General features: G+C 37.1%; 1 protein-coding gene across 1 annotated transcript; it reads right to left on the minus strand.

Annotated features, from left to right (window-relative positions):
* Window positions 1-463: 463 nt before the first annotated feature.
* On the minus strand, window positions 464-17251 carry LOC135157862 (uncharacterized). The gene is made up of 7 exons (XM_064114943.1): window positions 17088-17251; window positions 13190-13336; window positions 12011-12177; window positions 8902-9000; window positions 8351-8482; window positions 6089-6276; window positions 464-5527 (listed from the first exon to the last, which is right to left on the minus strand). The coding sequence occupies exons 1-7, from the start codon at window positions 17155-17157 to the stop codon at window positions 3835-3837; spliced, it is 2496 nt and encodes an 831-aa protein (XP_063971013.1). The 5' UTR covers window positions 17158-17251; the 3' UTR covers window positions 464-3834.
* Window positions 17252-19831: the final 2580 nt, after the last annotated feature.

Genomic DNA, 19831 nt, shown 5'->3' on the forward strand with positions numbered 1-19831 from the left:
ACATTTACGTGCTTGGCAAGCATGTAGTACAGAGAGAGAAAAAAGGAGTAAAAGATAAGAACGTTTTTAAAATACCTATTTGAGATCATGATGTTGCTAAGAACAAATTTGAGATAAGAACGTTTTCAGAATACAGACCCAGATGAGGGGTGGACAAGTGATGCTAAATAATCAACAAGAGACCAAGAGATTCAGTCAAACGTCTTCCAGTAAATCCAGATGTAGCCAAGATCTAAGACAGAGACCCATACATGTAAGTCTCCAAATTGACCAATGGTCTGTCAATGGTCAATCTGGAGTCGGTTTTGGTCCTGTGATAGTATAACTCCAACATCTTCCAGACAAAATAATCTAACTTTCACAAAACAGACTCCTTTGGTTTTAACTCCAAGATTTGTAATAAATTCTAACCTCTTTCTGTTTCGTTTGTTTTCTTTTCTTTTTAAATTTCCAATTTCCTAACCCTAACCTTTTTTGATAATCAATTGACAAATCAATATCAATGAGGCATGCACTCGCATGTATGGGATGTTACTAAATTAGAATAATTGTTTCAAATTTGCAATCAATCGCATCTCTTTGTATTACAGGACCCAACACTAAACACATACCAAGGGAAGTCTCACTTTCACACCAGCCCTGTAACATCACGCTTAGCGATTGTGATGCTGATGTCTGCGATCGATTGCATTGATTACTGTGTAGGATCAACTGTAAAAAAATCAGTCCCAAAGATCAATTGCTAAGCTTCATGTCACAGGGCCAAGTGGGTATTTCATGAAACAAAAAGTAAATTATGTACTTTGCTTTCAACCAATCAGAGGGAAGGATTTCAGTAGCTTTGTATCCAGTGAAAACCACCTGACTACTAATAATGAAGACGTGCTCTCTTTCACTTAATCTTGTAACATGTCTAAGCAAGTCTGACAACTTCGACCATAAAGAGCATCCATAATAAAAGAGATGCAAGTATAATTTTGTGGTCTGTTTCGGAATTGGTCATAAAAGCTTTCAACACCTGGGGCCCATAACACAAAACTCAGCAATGATTGTACAATATTTTTTCTATGATTGATTGCATTTACTACAATATACAATTAATCGTGAAAATCAAGCGTACGATTACTTACTAACCTTTGTGTTACAGAGCCCAGAAATCACATGGAATATTCATCATCTACATATAATAGCCCACCTTGCATTCATCTCTCTCTCTCTCTCTCTCCTCTTTAGTTTTCCCTGTACATGTGCGCTATAAAAAATGGGGGAGGGTATTCATAAAGCCATAAAGCAAATGAATTCATCATTGGGTTTCAAATTACCAAAGATTATCATGATCAGTGACATCCACTCTCATAAACAAAACATTGCTAACACTCATTTCAAAAGATTTCCATGATACCGCATTGAATGTATGAATTGAATCGATCTATGCCATATTCATGACTGCTAGACACAATTTTTTTAGGGTTTGGGATATTTTTTTGCAAACACGCAAAACTATGCACAACTACATAGATATCCTATTGACCTAATCTGCTTACTTATTTCCTAACATCAGACAGTTGTCAAGGAACGGGTGATCCACTTGCATCCACTTCTCAAAATGAATCATACGCTATAATCAGACACTAAATACACACAGAGGCTAATGAAGACTGAAATTAAGAAGAATTGACTGATTGACACTATTTATTGAAATGCCTGTGTTTATTTGGAAAATCCTGCACAAATTCATCCAATCCAATACAGTCAAAACTTTGGAACCACATTAATCTGTTTGACTCAGGAGAAATTTTACGTACGAGAGGTACATGTATAAGTATAACATGGATAAACTCGTGGAGTGCATCTGGCAGTCTCGCCTGCATTGCACGAGTCAATATAGAAGCAGTGCCTACTTCGAAATCGACTATAGAATAATCATTCACAAAAAAAAACATTCATAATATGATATAAAAATACTAGTTCATTGACCCTAAATATTTTACCTTGATCGTGTGACTTAAGAATTGTACAAGACGATTAGTGATACTTGATTACCCTTATGTCCACATTTCATGAACTAGATCCATAAACTTTCAAAGTTATGATGGCAATTCAACAAATACCCCCAACACAGCCAAAATTCATTGACCTTGGTCATGTGACCCGAAACTCATGCAGGATGTCCACTGATGCTTGATTATTCAAATGTCCAAGTTTCATGAACCAGATCCATAAACTTTCAAAGTTATGATGGAAATCAACAAATACCACCAACATTGCCAAAGTTCATTGACCTTAAATGACCTTTGACTTAGTCATCTGACCTCAATCTCTGGCAGGATGTTAAGTAATTCTTGGTTACCATTATGTCCAAGTTTTATGAACTAGGCCTACATACTTTCTAAGTTATGATGATATTTCCAAAACTTTGGTTAAGATTTGACGTTGACGAAGCCGCCGCCGTTGCCAACATCAGAAAAAGCGGCGCATATGCATGTAGTCTCGCTCTGCTATGCAGGTGAGTCAAAAATTGTTTCAATAATTTAGGCAAATATTTGACTTGTGTAAGAGTTACCTGCAGATGGATTCTCAATCGTATGGAGTCAAAATTAATGCCTCCACCATTGCAAGACGATACTCTACTTTAAAAAATTTCAATAATGATCAATATGACCTTTGACTTTGTAAGGCCAAACTCTAATCAAGTCACTGTCACTCCCATATCATGCATACATGTACACAATGTTTTGAGTTGAACCCTCAGTTATTTGGGGGTTTCAAGTGTCCAATATATTCATTAACGATGGTTACAACCTTTGAACAGGTGACCCTTGGATCTACCCAGTTTGATAGGCACACACTGAACACTTTATTTTTATTTTCTTGCTGTTGAAAATTGGTTCCACAGTGTAGAAGCTGCATATCTGAATTCACAATCTCCTAGAGAATTGAAATCAATGGACTCTCTTTCAATGTACGCACTAAATTATGCATAATGATTGCATTTTACATGTATCTACAAAAACTGTGGTCTAGCCAACAGGTTAACACCTTCTTTGTGAATTCAGGCAAAAGCCTCTTGCAACCAAGAGGCTTTAGGAAGTTGGGAGCATACATGTATAAGGTCAGGGTTCCCACAGAAATTTGAAAACAGAGTTCCATGACTTTTCCATGACTAAATTGCTGGTTTCCATGACTTCCCGAGACGTACCAAGAGTTATGCAGAATTTGGGATGTCACAAAACTGGGAAAAATGGAAATCATGAACACCAATGATAAAAGCAGAGTATGATCACAGAGTATGAGTTTTGTGAGACACAACAATCCGGAAAGCTGCCATAGCCGAGAGGTGCTTTTACTCATGCCTCTGCTGTCCTCTGGAATGCTTTACCTAATTCAATGAGACATCAAAGTGATTTATGTAGGTTCAGGAGATCCCTTAAAACATATCTATTCAATGCATAAAATACTAACTTTGAACTAATGGTCCAATATAAATATATCTTGATTACTTTATTCTTACCTTACACTATTTCTTCTTTAAGCGCATAGGGACATGCTATGCTATGTGTGATGCGCTATACAAGAATTGAGCATTATTATTATTATTATTAAATGAAATTCCATGACTTTTCACAAATTTTCCAAATTCCCTGACTTTCAATGACCACAAATTTTTCCAGGATTTTCCAGGACTGTGGGAATCTTGAAGGTTGATAGAACATAGAATAGTGAAGATCTAGTGGCCCCATAACTTATTTTCCATCACATTTGCTAATAGAGAAAATAATGTGAACTTGTCCTTTCCACAGGTGATGGAGAGGGGGGGGGGGGGCAATGAACTTGTCAGCTGTGACCTGGGCTTTCATTTGGACAGACTACCGACTGAAGAGAATTGAGAGCGGATACTGCAGACTGGACATCTTCACATCTAGGGCACTTCCAGCTGCTTCTTTGACCTGGATCAGGAATGCCACAGCAGTTCGAGTGCCACCACTCGCCACACATGCTGCAGTGGGCCATCTTCATCTTTGATTCCTTTGCGATAGCATACCAGGGCATCCTGCAGAGGCAAAACACGTCCACACTAATCGTCCTCTTTACGGTTCGCTCTAAGGACTGATCAATCTTTGGGAAAGGTGTGAGACTACGTTTCTGGAAGCAATGGTAGAGATGGTCTCTCATGGAGGTGATGTCATAACAAACCAATGCCGGATCTTCAGAATACAGGACACTCACGGCAAAAGCTATCGCGAAAAGACCACAATCGGTGAATTCCTTGGACAACTGAACTGGTTGGATTTCCACAGAGATCTGGGTGTCCTGAGAACACACGATACATGCTATCTGCTTGCGTATGATGTCTGGAATCGTCCGAGCACCCATACTGTCATAGTACTTGACTGTTCCTGGAGCGCAGGAAATGGACGTGACAAAAATCCAGTGGTCCTTCCCATCGTTCATTAGCTGGCCGAACTCTCCTTGGGCTGCTGAGAAGAGAAGATGGTTACCTAGAGTGGTTTCCTCAAACCCATGCATAAGAGGGAACATTTCTAGGATCAGTGCCTGTGCTTCCCTGATGATCCTACTACTCACTGACTGGTCTGAACACAGTTCCTCACGCATGACCTCACCAAACTCAACCCTCTCGGCTGCAGAACAAAACCTGCAACTTCTATTCTTGCACGTACAACTCTTCCCAGTAGTGTCAGGATGAATTTTACCACTATGCTTCTTGCTATTATATCTATTGGAGGATTTTCTTGATTGTGTATGTGAATCAAGTACATCTGTACTTTTCTGTCCTGATGGAATCAATACCCGTTTTTGTTTTGCTTTCTGTAGATTCCTGAGGGTGTTTCTGAGTTGTTCCTGCAGAGCATCTAGGATAGATGAATCTTGAATGGCATAAGTCTCTTCAGTTAGTTCCTCAAGAAGTCTTCTGCATTGACTTGCTTGGTTTGAGCCATCACTATCCTTTGTCGATTGACATGAACCCATCTGACTCGCTTGGTTTGAGCCATCACTTTGCCTAGTTGATTGAACTGCATCTAGCGGACTACCACCTTGGTTTGCATCATTGCTACTGTCACTCAATCTAAGTACATCTATATGTACCATCTGTCTTCTACAATCACTTCCTTGATCTGTACCATCTTCAGACAAATGAAATGGTTCTATTTCCTTACTGCTCGATTGAATGGCTAGGTTTGTAGTATTGATATCCTCGACCAACTGAAGTGAATCTACACGACTCTCTTGGTGATTAATCTCACTTGGCTGAGTCAAAAGAAGGGAATCGTCCAGCTGTCTTCTGCACTGGCTGACCTGGATCATAGAATCAGTAGAATGAGTCAGCTGCTGCAAGATTTCCATCTTTCTCCTCTGGTGACTAGCTGCATTCGTACCATCAACAGCTGTATTTGATGGGTCAGAAACTACCACCTCTTGTCTGCACTCAGCAACTGTGGTCGAGGTATTGCTGGCCTCGGTAGACGGAGGGGACTGCTCAGCTTGGCTAAATGTTCTGTCTGGTTGCCTAAAATGTAATGAGAAAAAAAAAAAAAAAGTTTGGTAACTGGGAAAGAATCATATGCAATTGAAGGTGAAGTTCGCCCTGACGTTAGGTTCTTTTTAATGAAACCTAAAATTACAGCAAAAAAAATATAATAATTTAAGGCCATGGGCCCGTTTCATGAATTCACATGGTGCATTCGACTCAAAGGCCCGTATTCTGAAGTCAGGTTTAACTTAGACCATGGTCTAACTCAGTGCTAAAATTATGGGAAGCCAAAAATGTCAAAATTTTAATTAAGTTGTATGTTTCTTATGTTTGCTGTGCTCTTTCCTGATTCATCGATGGTGAAGACAATCATCTATTTATACTTCCTAGATAATTATGAATGATTTGAGAGCCAAATGAGCTGAAATATGATATCTCTACTTTTAGTGATTTATGTAACAATTGGCTATCCATACTTAAATCACAACTTTAAACCTGAGTTTAATTTAAACCTGACTTCAGAATACGGGCCAATGTCATCCTTAAAAGCTTTCATGAATCAGGCCCCTGGCTACTTTTAATATTAAGTGTCCGTACCTAAAGTGTGCTCCTGTAGTCTCAGAGCTCATCTGTTGTCTTACATCTTGCACAGCAAGCTCCTTATTTAGAACCTGTGTCTGTACATCACTTTGAATCCCTGATCCATCAGAACCTCCTCCACTCACACACGAACTGCTTTGTACGACCTTGTGTCCAAGGACAGGCACATAGTCTTCTGCAACAGCCTGCAAGAACATGTACATACAGAATTGGAAAAGGGTAATTAAATCCTTGTATAAGAAATAACCCGCTACCACCATCCAAACACACACTTTAAGGACAGATTGTGTGTGTGGGGAGAAAGAGTTCACAAATAAGATCTGTTAAACTAATTTCCAACCTAGGGCTTAAAGAGAAATTCCAGTAGTTGCAGTAAACACTGATTTCATGAGAAAGTCTGTAAAACCAGGCTTAATTGTCAGTATATCATCGAGGATCTAGATCTGGTACAGTTACATAAACTGAACTTTGTGAAATCTTGAAATCTACGCTGAAAAATGTTCAGACTGAACTTCCCCAACACAGATAAGCACACGTGGGACAGTGTATAATTATTGCTTTGAGCGTCGGGCCCGACGCTCTACCCGAATCCTGTGCTTATTTGCTGATTTCTCAGCAATTACACAATTTCTTCCAGAATCCTTTGGCACATGCGTTTTATTTATACAAACAGACACTTTGGTGGTCATTTCATTGGATTCTGTACGAACTCATTTTGATATCGTTACCAAAACTAGCATTTACCTTTAAGGATATGTCTCTCATGTACATAGTATTTTGTAACTCCCTGTACATATGCACAAATAAGTCCTTGTACAAGAAATACCCTTTTCCTCTTACTCCCACACACACCTATAGAGACAAGAACATAGTGTGGCAGAGGGGGTTTACAAAGAAGATCTGATAATTATTTCTACTAGTTGCATAACTATGAATTGATAATCCAAATAAACATGCTCCAAATCTAGCGTGAACAAAAGGAAACCTGTCAAAAAGAATCCCTTGCATATAACAACAATCACCAATCAGGCAGTTTAAAAATAAATTGGAAATCTTCTGGCTCAGTGGCTGTAGATTGATGATGCATGAAAATTATGAAAGAACATTTGAAAAATCTATCTTCTTTCTTTAATAAATTCTTTTTTTAGAGTTTTACAACCCTTTCATAAATTCAAATCAGAATAGCGCATACCCAGCAATACTAATTACATTCATGAATTCAGAAACAATCTAGATTATTCAATTATCCCGTTCATAAATTCAAGGATGAGATTAAGTGCAGCCGGAGTCCTCCGAATACAAGTTCACTCAAATAATCTGTATTCTTACGATCGTGAAAGTTTATCTGTGTTGGTTGAGAATAACAAAAAGGTTAACTTTTGACCGCAACACACAAATAAATTTTGAAGTTATTACCTCAAAAATTGTTGGCTATTGACTGCAGCCTTCCTCAGCGATGTGACGTGATTTGACCTTATTGATATAGTAATCAATGATGGGATCATAGACAATCTGAGCATCACATTGATATCAACAAGGTTTGAACAAGGAGCCACGGTAATCTGATGCGATCACTACGCAGGGTGCTACATAACTTTTTAGAAGCGCTTGCCCAGTCGGGCAAGTAAATTCTTAAATAGTTGTAATATACTTGCCCCAAAATCTATTTCACTTGCCCGAAAAAATCCTTGAAAAAAAAGTTTTATCTCTTCAAAAGAAAGTTTTACGGTTTTATAAGCCATTGACCTTTTTCTGTCTTTTGACATGAACTGATCTACCTTGCTATTGCATTTCTTTTTCCAAAGTGATTTTATCTTGCCTACCATGACCAAAATTAGGGTCAATATCATATCATATCGACCCTAATTTTGGTCATTCTACTGTGAGAATTTTGCTTTCTACCGTGTGTGAATTTCGCTTGCCCATTTTGGGCAAGTAGTTTTGGTCTTTACTTCAAAACACTTGTCCAACTCTAACTTCTACTTGCCCCCGGCAATCGGGCAAGTGCTACGTCACTAAAGTCAAATCGAGTCACATTGCTGAAGAAGGCAGTAGCCAAAAATTTCAAGGTAACTCTTCAAGATTTCTTTGTGTGTTGTGATCAAAAGTTTAACTTTTTATTAACTGTATTCTTCTACTCTTCAACCTCTCTTGAACAGAAATAAGCTTCATCCAATCCGCAACTGAATATGCAAAAGGCCTGGCTCCTTTTATATGTAGCTGGTTTCAAACAACTCATACATGTACTTGTAAACTCACACATTTGTGATCACTTGGTTCTGGAAATTTTATATAGATTCGTCTCTCTATTTTAACATCTGATTCTGTAGATAGGGATTTCCTGAGTCTTTCTGACATGGCTTTTCTTCTCCATACTGTATTGCTCTCAATCTAAACACAATAAAGCAAGAAATGAAGTTATATGCAATTCCGTGTTCCGATTCATTTGAATTATATTAAATTTGTGTCCCTAAAATGGTTATGATATAAAGGATATACAGACTGAAGCACCACCAAAACTTTCCTTGGGGGGTGCTTTGTGTATCATTTTTATTCTCTATAGGCAGCACCCCCAGGTATTCAGGAAGATGTGTAAAAATTGAAAAAAATGTAATGAAAATGACCTTCATTTCGTTTTTTTCTTCCAAATTTCTTGGTACCAATTTGACCTCAATTATGCACCTTCAGAGCACTTTTTTAAACCGAAGGCGAGGTTTATATGAAAAAAATAGTTTATTAAAGCAGAAAATAACTTTGATGATGACAAAACATAATCATATGGCTCGTGAGAAGACCCAAACAGAACTCACTTTATAATCTGGGAACTTCAAGATATCTCTAAAAGATATTTGTGCTGGACAGTCCACCTTCTTGCCAGATAACCGTTTTCTCCTTTTTTGATCATCTTCCTAGAAATTTGAAGAAAACAAAATTTAAAATCAATACACCACATGTAGAATTTATATTAAATAGAGCAGTGCTTTATGATAAAATATTCTCAATTGCTAGGCATGCATTTAGGCTTCAGTCACAACTTTCCAATCTACAGTTGGAAAGTGGCAAAGTGTAGATTGATGTCTTTCCAAAGGATGTGAAGCCCTGGCGGGGTTTGAACCCATGATCCTCTGATAACAAGAAGATAGTCCGAACCACTGCACCACAATGCACCCAAAAAAGTATGCAACTTAGGGCAAGAACGAGGGGAACACAAGTGAGTCAGTGAGTTAGGCTACTTATCGGTCGGTCGCCCCTCTGAGTTGTGACTGAAGCCTAAAGCCCGTCCTACACTATGAGATTCGTTGCGATCCAAATTTCAAATTTATTGTGATAACATTTGATATGGATATTCCAACTATTAAAATAATATGGATCAGAATTCAGAATAGTGGTAGGACTACTAAAATCGAAATTCAGTCCAGTTAATAGAGTCTCCCTGAATGAATAGAAACAAATTTAATTCCGAATCGTAATGACGTCATCATCGGCTGCGACTTGAAGCCATTTTGGTTTTTACTCAGACCATAGTGCTTGCACAAAGTAAAAATATGATTCGAGTTTTCCTAGCAATATGCAAAACTTGAAATGAAATAATTTTACTTCTTGGAAATTCTATATTTAATGCAAAATGTGATTTCTTGAAAAATCGTGTCGCACTGGATCGCGTAGTGTGAGACGGTGTCAGGTGTGACTCATTTCTTTCTTTGACAGATATCCCTCAGTTCTTTTGCTAGTTAACCTATTAGCATTTATGATTCCTTTATTGCAGGCACAACTTAGGAGCTACAGTTTGACTTGATATGCAAATTAACCTCTATAGAAACTGTGTGTTGGCTTGAGCGATTATGAATGGAAGTGTGTGAGCTGATGTGTGGAGTAAGAGATAGTGTGAAGGGTTGCTGTTCTTGTATAGCTTGGGCAAGCACTGTGCCTATTGACTTTTGGAGAGAGAGGACCTGTGTCTTCTTTATTGGCCTATTTTCACAAGTCAAGTTGTAAGTTGAATTATACCCTTACATTTCTTCCAATTTAATTGAATGATAGACAGGTTAGAGAGTTATAATACAAATGCTGTTTGAAATGTGTATTCTGAATATTGAAATCTTAATTCACTGGATTATTTTTATTTGTCCTTATTTGCAGTGGATAAAATATCTTGCTGTTTAAATGTATTATGAATAATCATTACTATGGTATGATAAGTAATATCCTGTTGTATTATGATGATTACTGAGATTTATAAAAGGAATGGTTACTGTTACACGCAAGCATTGGTTATGATTTACAGGTAGCTCTTATTACTGAGGATATTGTCTCGACTTCGGCCACGCCCTTTGGCCCGAATTCACAAAGGTGGTTTTGAAAACCCACGGTTGAGTCCATGGTTTATGCAGATTTCCTGTATAAATTACGCTTAATTTAGCGCGTATCGGGCACGTGTGTAAAAAAATGTCCAATGCTGATGCGCGCTTTTGTCACAGTGCGCAAGATTGACGCCTGTTACCATGGTTATCCACGCTATTTTATTCACGAGTCCACTGTTTTTATTCATGAGTCCACTCTTCAAACAGTGGACCCATGAATAAAATAGCGTGGATAACCATGGTAACAGGCGTAAAAAAATCTACAAGGCTGTATGGTAAAATTTTCCAAAATAATGAGATTTTATTTTATATGAATTAATTATGCTAATTTATGCATAAATCATACTTTTTGCTATAATTCACTAAATAAAGCTCCTAGAATGCTAATTTTTGGTAAAAATATTCTTTGTAGCATTCTTAACAACGGCAATTGAAAAAAACTTCGGTTTTCTTATGTATTTTATTGATTTATGAATTTCTTATGTATTTCTGTGTTTTTCAACCTTTTGTTTTTCTTTGTTTTTTTCACCAGATTTATTGCACAACCTTTTTTGTAGCATAATTATGCTAAAATCAATTGCTTTCAGCTGTTTAAAGTAAAAATAATCATATCTTTATGAATAAGATGAGAAAACTCAATTTGCATTGACTTTGTACACAAAATTACGTTTTGGAACAATTTTTGGTCTGACATGCACTTACAAAATGTTACGTAATTTCGGAACCGCCTACCCAGGCGTCATAAATTTGGTCTCAAAAGATGCGCGAGACTCAGAAGTATAAACTCTGCGAGTGGCGCAGTGAAAAAATTTCGCGCGGCGGAATGATCGCAGAAAATGTTGAGGGGGGGGGGTTGATTCAACCCCCCCCCCGGCCATTTTAGGGTTAAGGCAAGGTTTGAAGTACAGGTTTACGTATGGCTTAATGTGTGCATTGTCAGCGCGACCAATTGTCACCGTCTGAGCAAATGTCCCATGGAACCTCTCATTACAGCACATACAGATCAACAATTGTACCCCATGCTACATATATATGATTAGAAGAGATATCAGAAAAAACAAAACACACAAAATTTCATCATATCGGACAAGGAATAACAAATTACATTTTAAAGCTTTGCATTATTTTGGTGAAACCGTTTTACCAATGACTTCATAGACATGCAAATGAGCAACCTAATGTTTTATCCCCACTTAATTCTTTTGTATTTTATGAAATTATGAATTCAAATTTGTCATAAAAGAATGAAACAATAAAGCTGGATTAACTCCTGATTTTAGGTGTACGATACATGTAATCATTGCTGCAACCTATTTTGTGTATTACAAGAGAGACATCATAGTACGTATCACACTTACATGTATCAAAATATGAAATAATTATGATTTTATGTAATAAAGAAAAAGGGAAGTGGATACATGACATAATCAGCCCAAGAATTCAATAACCTAATTATTTAATATCAATATTAATTTTGATCAATTTTATTCAATTCATTTTAATCACATTCAGATTTTCATGTCCCCCCTCCCTTGGTTTGAATAAAAACAAAACTAACCTGTGCAAGAGATCTTTTCTTTCTAGCAACATGCCTGTCCCTTCCATACTGACAATCTAATGTCTTAATTCCAATCACAATGTATGGTACGTGATCAAATACAAGGTGACCTTGACGAAGTCTGGAGCCGTCTTCCCAGCATACCTTATGATGATCAATTTTTATATCTGAAAAAGCAATATATGTAGGTGTTATATACTGATTTGTTATTTTTAGATGAACAATTATGATATATCTGAAGATATCTATCTATCTTTTAGATATCTATATCTAAAGGAGAAAAATGGGAACATGCTATACAATGGACTTCTTTAAACAAGGCAGTGCCTGAGTGAAAAAAAGGAAAATCAGGCCGACTATTCCGAAAGTGCTTTCTCGTATTCAGTATTTGCTGAAGCTTTCTTCCCTAGCACACCTAAAATGCATTTACTGTTCTTCTTCTTCTTCTGGAAACAGTACAGTCCACCGTCTGGTGTATTGTCGTACTGGTGAAGTGCAGCGTGCAAGTGTACAGTGTATGTACATTATTCGATAAAAAATTGCTTACAGCGTGCAAATTGTTGTCAAATTTTCAATTGAAATAATGTTAGTAGACAAAGTGAAATTAGACCAACTGTGCAATGAGAATTAGACTACCGTAAGTGGCGTGCATATGAGACAAGACGTGTCACCATATGGCAATTATAAACCCAGATTGAAAGTAGACCAAATGGGTTTATCCCATGTTTAGACTTCATGAAATGTAGGGTCTTGTCACACCTGAATCTTGAATCACAATAAATGATGATTGCAATTTGCCTTTAGAATCATCAGACCTTTCACACAGAAAATTTGTACCGTAATTTGAGTGAACACTTCCGGAGTAAAATTTGAATTTGTGATTGTGATTAGCGTTCGTGATTCTAGTTTGGTTTCACACGTGGTAAAAATTTGTCATTGGCCTTACTTTTCACTGGAAACATCATTCAAATTACCGAACGATTTTTTCCCGTGTGAAGGGACGGGTAGACTAACTTCTCGTTAAACAAAGTGAATACAATCTGTTCATGCAACTTGGAATTCAAGTAGGATTTTATTCACTTACATAATTTATAAAACACAGCCTCAAAACCTCTGAATTCATGTACATGTATGTCAATTTAAGTGATAGACAAAAATATATATAGAATCCTTTCTTACCTTCTTTTCCATAGTCTTTGCTTTGTCTATATGTTGAAAATCGCACACCAAACTTTTGCTCGAATCGTCTGCGAAGAATCTCTGCACTCTCAATATCACGCACATAGCCAAATGGTGGAGGAAATTCAACGTCAAATTCATCTGACACTGAAACAGGACAGAAATATCAGAGAAAAAGTTGGTTTGCTTCAATGTTTCTCATTAATCTGATGAAAATCTTTGTCTGCATTACAATGAGATTCAATCTTCCACTCAAGTCATCAATCATGTTACATTGTAGCATTAAAAAAAAAAATGAAAATTCAGATGCAAGTATGATACTTGTCAGCTATTATTTCATTTTTTAACAACCAACTTTTCCTCCTTCATTTCTGTCCTTGGGTACTACAATTGTCAACTTTTTGGTACAGCCAATGTTGAATCTGAATAACATGAAGCAAAACTCAACTTGACACAACATGGATTTTTTTTCCAGCAAACCCATGAATGAATCATAAATTCGAAATACATGCGACTAAAGTAGGGTAAAATTAAAAGCGACAAGTTAATGATAAAATGGATGAAAAATGAGGTAATCATAGTTTTCAAAAGTGGGCATTTGGGAGTGGGCTGGCACTGGCATGAAAATCTAAAAATGTAGAGATAAAAAGATAGAGATATAGGGGAGAGAGGGGTAAAAAATGCCACTTTTTTAATTTTCCCAATTACATACATATATGTAAAGCAGTAAAAAAACATGATTAGATGTCTATTACTAGGTCTAGAGCAGACCAACATTATCCATTAGAAATTTTAGAACTATTCAGCCTAATTTGCATATTAATGAGCCATGAATGTTTTTGTCGCGTGGCCACCGAAATGGGGCAAATGAGGCCGCCTGAAACACTTATTTTATGTATTTAAAGTAAAAATAGTTTAGTTGGTTTGATACAATTAATAAACATAATGTACTTGTAATAATCGTTTAGTTATTTATCAAAAACACCCCCATTTGGATTAATCTATTGATCCTATCCAATATTACGGAACTTTTTTTCTCAGATTGTGTTTTCTACTGTCACAGTTATAAGCTGTTATGTTACAAGTACGCATTCAGAGTAGGAAGGCTTACAAATTGGAAAATTACATGTTTGCCCAAAAATTATTGTGGGAAAGGTTGATATCACAATGAAATATAGCATACATGAATGACACAATGTTCGCCACTAGCAATCGGCGATTTGGCATATTACATGACGTCATCCAGCTATGATCGCAAGCCAATTTATGAATGAAAATGTAGTAAGCATGCGCATTGCAAGTCTTCCAGTGCGCATGGCATCAAAACAAGTGTGAAGTTCTCTATCACCTCATACCAAAATCGACATAGAATTTCACTTTCGTATATTTTATTTGAATAATGAAAGGTGACATTTTTTTTCAGGGTCTAGCTACTGCATCCATCTTGGGAGCCTACTTGTAGAACCTGTTAGACAAGCATCAATAGAATTGAGGCGGCCCGGGTGCATGAATTCTTTTTTTTTCATTAATTTGGGAGTGTTATTGTTACCTCTTCCCCGGGGGGGGGGGGGGGGGGCACTCAGTATATCATGCATAATGGGTATGTGCCGCGGAGGGGACCCCCATTTTTACACTCAAATTTCCGTTCCGAGGCATAGCATTTTTGTCTTATTGAGAAAAAGAACAAAGAAAGTCGCTCCAAAGCATAGCAGTTTCTTCTTCTCGAGAAAAAAGAAGAGAAAAATCCGCTCCAGGGCTTCGCATATTTTCCGTTACGCCGTTCCGGTCGCAATTTTGGTGAAAAGCGGCCGCAGCTCACTGTCCGACCATCGCCTCTGCGCTAGCGCGCCCGTCAGTCGTGCCGCCGGGCTAGCTGCATGCACGTTCCATAGGGATGCATACGCACTCGCACGCAGGCGACCCGTTCCAAGGACCCCCGTTTTCACAAACATTAGTAGTTCCGAAGCACGTTCCGAGGACCCTCCTTTTTACAATAAGCCCGCTCCAACGCCCCCGTTTTTTGTCTCGCCCGCGGCACACCCCTACCACTTTTTTGGTCGAGTGCCCCCCCCCCCCCCCCCCGGGCCTCTTCCTTGAGAAAATCCTATTGGAGAATGGTGAGGTTCTGGGCATCTGGGTAACTCTTTACTAGGCACGGCCATAGGCACTAGACGCACACTCTCGGATGGGCACAAAATTTGTACGTGTATGCCAGTCGGTTCGCTTGTCAATGCGTTGATGCCGATATCGTGGCATATCGCTAACGTTAAAAGTCTCTGGCAGTGCGGAATAATACTCCATTTTCCCCTCTGTGATTGTACCCCTGTACAATATACATGTACGGCGGCATCGTAACCGGCTGGATTTTTATACCAAATTTAGCTTTGAAATCCAACGTAATCTGCTCAAAATGAGCTCGAATCTATCAATGATTCAGAGAATCAGAGAAACTAATATTACGTTTCGCCACATTTTTTTCACATTTTATGAATTTTGGGTTCGAATGGGATCAAATTTATGGATTGATTTCAAAGATTTGATGTGTGGCCATATTCAACCTTCGCAGGCATGCAGGGCATCACCAATGCATGCTGAAGCCATAGATATTGGCTTTCATGATGAAGTTCATGGATTTTCGTGGATTTTCGCTGGCCCGCGACGTTGTCAAAATATGTACCTTTTACGTTATGAGTCTTGTGATCGGTGCGAACTTGTAATGGGATGAGAGATGCCTGTGTGTGATGCCACGATGTTTTATCTAATTTCTAAGTTTGACGTTTCACATTGAAATTTTATTCATTTCTAAAACAATTTACTTTTCTAACAATTTTTTTAATTTAAGAGTTTTGTTAGATTGGATTTTTTTGTTTGCTTGAAGTTTGAACTTTTTCTTTTCTATCCTTCCTGCTTGCCTTTTTTGTTCCATCTATCTTTATTTCCAATCTTTCCTAGCTTTCTTTCCTGATCCTTTCCCTCCCTCTGTTCATTTTTCTTTATTTCCTTCTTTCTCATACTTTCTTTTTTTTAATTCCCTTTTTTTTTTATTTCCTTCGTTCTTTCTTTCTCTAAATGTTTCTTTGCCTCCTGCCTTCCTCTCCTTTTTTCATTCTTTCTCTCCTTCCATTATTTGTTTTCATTCTCTCCTCCCTCTCTTTCATCCTTTTTCTTTTCCCTTCCTTCCTTCCTATTTTCTTCTTTCTTTGTTTCTTTCCAAGAATGAATGAAACATTTTTCTTTCCTTCATTCTTTCTTTCTTCCTCCTTTTTTCTTACTTTCTTTTTTTCCCTTTTCTCTTTCACACATTCATTCATCTTCCCTTTCTTTATTCTTTTTAAAGAATGACGGAAACCTTTCTTATTCTTTCTTCAATCATCCTTCTTTTCTTAGTTTCTTACTTTTAGATCTATTTTTCCCCTTCATTTTTTTTTTCTTTCCTCTCAATTCATTTTTTTTCTCTCTTTTCTTTCTCTCCTTCATTCTTGCGACAAGACTTGTCTTAGACTTACACTTGTCTTCTTAGACTTAGTTCTATGACTTAGACTAGTCTTACTCTTAGTTGATTTTTTAAATTAAAATTAGACTAGTCACTAGGCCTACTTTAAATTAAGACCTGGCCTGGCTTGCGCTCGCGTCAATCCGCTCATGCACCGTGCTTTGTTGATTGTCCCATATTTCAATCCGGTCACCCTGGTCGCTGTAATTGGTAAGTGGAGCCGACGGAGTTCAGCGGAACAGCGGGTAGCTTGCTCCGGCGCCAGCGGCGAGTCCACTGCCGGCCGCGCCGGGGCGATGTGGTGTAGTAGTAGGTGCATCGTCACGACCACTGAGCCAGACGACCGCGTGAATGAACATGAGAAATCATGCGATAAAATACCGAATTTGGATAACAAAAACATACCTTTATTGTGTTGTATAGCTTCTAGATATGTTTCCGTGGCACCTAATCCATTTTGATCTGGAGAAGTCATTATCTCGCTGCCCTATCTGAGTTTCTTTTTGTTTGTTTGAATGATGATTTGGCTCCGTGACCGTACCGTGGTGTAGGCTAAGCTAGTATAATATGGAGTTAGTTAAGGACGTTCCACAGTTATATTTGTGCGCATTATGATCTGCGCATAGTTTACACTCTGCGCGCTGACGTCACAATGGATGAACAGGTGATTAATTAGTTGCGGGTATGAGCTGATTTTTCTCATCTTCTGCACTTTAACTGCAGATCCGATGCGTTATTTCATGAAGCTAAAAAATTGAATTGTTCCATGGACCATTCAAAAAAATATTCTCTACAATTTCAAAATACTTTACTCTGCAGTGCTGCCAAGAATCACGAATATTACCCCGAGTTTGAATAAATGGTAGAGTGGTTTTGATTTTTTCTTCACATAGATACTAAGCATTCGGCCCATTTTTGGTATTTTAAAAAGTACATTTGCTCTAATAAAAATGCTGATAGTTTAAAAACAAGCACATGAACCCCTATTTTTTAATGTTTGTACCTCTTAGGTATACCTTCCTCTACAACTCTGCAAATTTCGGTGAAAATGACATGGATTTTGAATAAAGTGCAGCATTTATTGTACGTTTGTAGTTTGTTACTGAAATTTTACATTTTTTAGATTGGGATTTTGTTATCTTTTACGCCATTTTTAAGAACTGACAGTGCTGTTAAACTTAAAATTGCAAACAAATAGCACTATTAATAGATTCTCCATTCTAACGATACAATTATTAACTCTCTTGCGAAATTTGATGACTTTTTCATGTATTTTGACTGAGTAATGGAGGTTTAAACTCATTGTAGTAATCTTGGGCGGTCTAAAAATGCCAAATTCTTTTGAATGCGCAATTCTTAAGAACATCAATTTGGGTGAACTTTGAAGCTCTATAGCAAAAAATCAAGCACATGGACCTATGTTAATTTTTGCATATTTCGAATATTAAGGTTCTAAAGTATCTATGTGCAAAGTTTGGTGAAAATGACATGGATTTCACTTTAACTGTGGAACGTCCTTAAGTTAAGTTATTTACGAGTAGAGAAGAATTATGGCAAACTTATTAAATCCAAATTTATAAATATAATATTGCATGAGCCTGATCCGTAGTTTGAGGCGGGACAATTTATTTCATAATCAGACATATTAATTAAATATTTATTCCATAGTGTATCTTTGATTACTGACTACATCTTTATAGATATATATTCTACTTACTCATTTTGTCATATGTAAATATTTCCATTATATTCACTTACTGCTTATTAAACCACTTGTTTTAGGTATTCATTGTTTGTTCCTAGTTATTAGTATGATTTGTTTTTCTCATTTCCGACTGTTTATACTTTATTTGTTCTTTGTTTATTCCAGTATTATCTTTGTATGTTTGTCTTGATGTATATTACATGTATGTTATTTGATGATATGGACCTCTGCATATATATGCAGCTGTGTCTGGATTGAATTGAATTGTAGGACGAATATTCGACCTCTCATTTGGCGCTTCATAGTACAGTATAGTAGACTTGTTAAGAGGTTGAACGCTGCATTTTTTAATTTTAGTACAAAATATGTCCCACTTGGCACAAATGTTCCTTGAGTCAAAAGAAAAAGATTCATCCAAAGAGACACGCTGTCTCTATGCAAATAAGTAAGTAATTTGCATAAATTTGCATATTATGTCGATATAGTGAAATCAAGCTTAAATTTGCATATTATGTCGATATAGTGAAATCAAGCTTAGTATTTAAGAATATATATTTAACCAGAACTGCTCTAAAATTGGAAACAAAGACTTTGGTTGAAGTAAGAAAGGGAAGAAAATTGTCATGAAATTATTGGGATATCCTTATTTACTATTACCTAATTTACATAAATTATGCAAATTATAATTTAAAACAAAGTATATTTTCATGAATCCTGAACTGTTTTATAAATAACAGCAATTAATGCACAATGTCAACATTCTACACGTACGAAAGAGAATATAATTTTATTAGCGAAAACATATAGCCTATGCTTCATGAGTCATGACAGTATTAGTATCTTAATTTGCTTAGAAACAGGGCAAATAATGCTTAATGTCAAAATGTATTACGTAATATTGCGCTAAAACGTTACCAAAACAAACCTCTATGTCGCAGTCACACTCACGAATCCGACAATAAAGCGATCAATGGTATGTCATTCGAGATAACACAATCTCAACACAAAGACAATAGCTTCCATCGGCTTCTCGTATCGCTTAAATTGTTGGTGTGTCTGCCACACCGTAAGCTATGGGTATATACGAGCAAAATGCATTTCGGTATCGGTAAAACACCATTTGTTTTATGGCATCTCTTGGAAAATTGAGAGGAGATATTGCTATGCAGGTTACTATAATGAAGCTCTGGCACATAAAAAATATCAACACATGAATCATGACGAATGTACCCCCACCTCGCGATCAATCCATATTTTCACTTTATTAAAGGGTAATCCAGCCTTGGCCATAAAATGTTGTGTTGGGAAGGAGAAAAATAATTTAAACAGAATGGTGAAAGTTTGAAAGAAATCGGACAAGCAATGAGAAAGTTATAGCTGCTTTAAAATTGAGATCACTAATAGTATGTAGATTTCAAATTGGCAACTAGGTAAGTAAATTATG

This window comes from Lytechinus pictus, unplaced genomic scaffold (assembly GCF_037042905.1).
Source record: "Lytechinus pictus isolate F3 Inbred unplaced genomic scaffold, Lp3.0 scaffold_20, whole genome shotgun sequence".
NCBI lineage: Eukaryota > Metazoa > Echinodermata > Echinoidea > Temnopleuroida > Toxopneustidae > Lytechinus > Lytechinus pictus.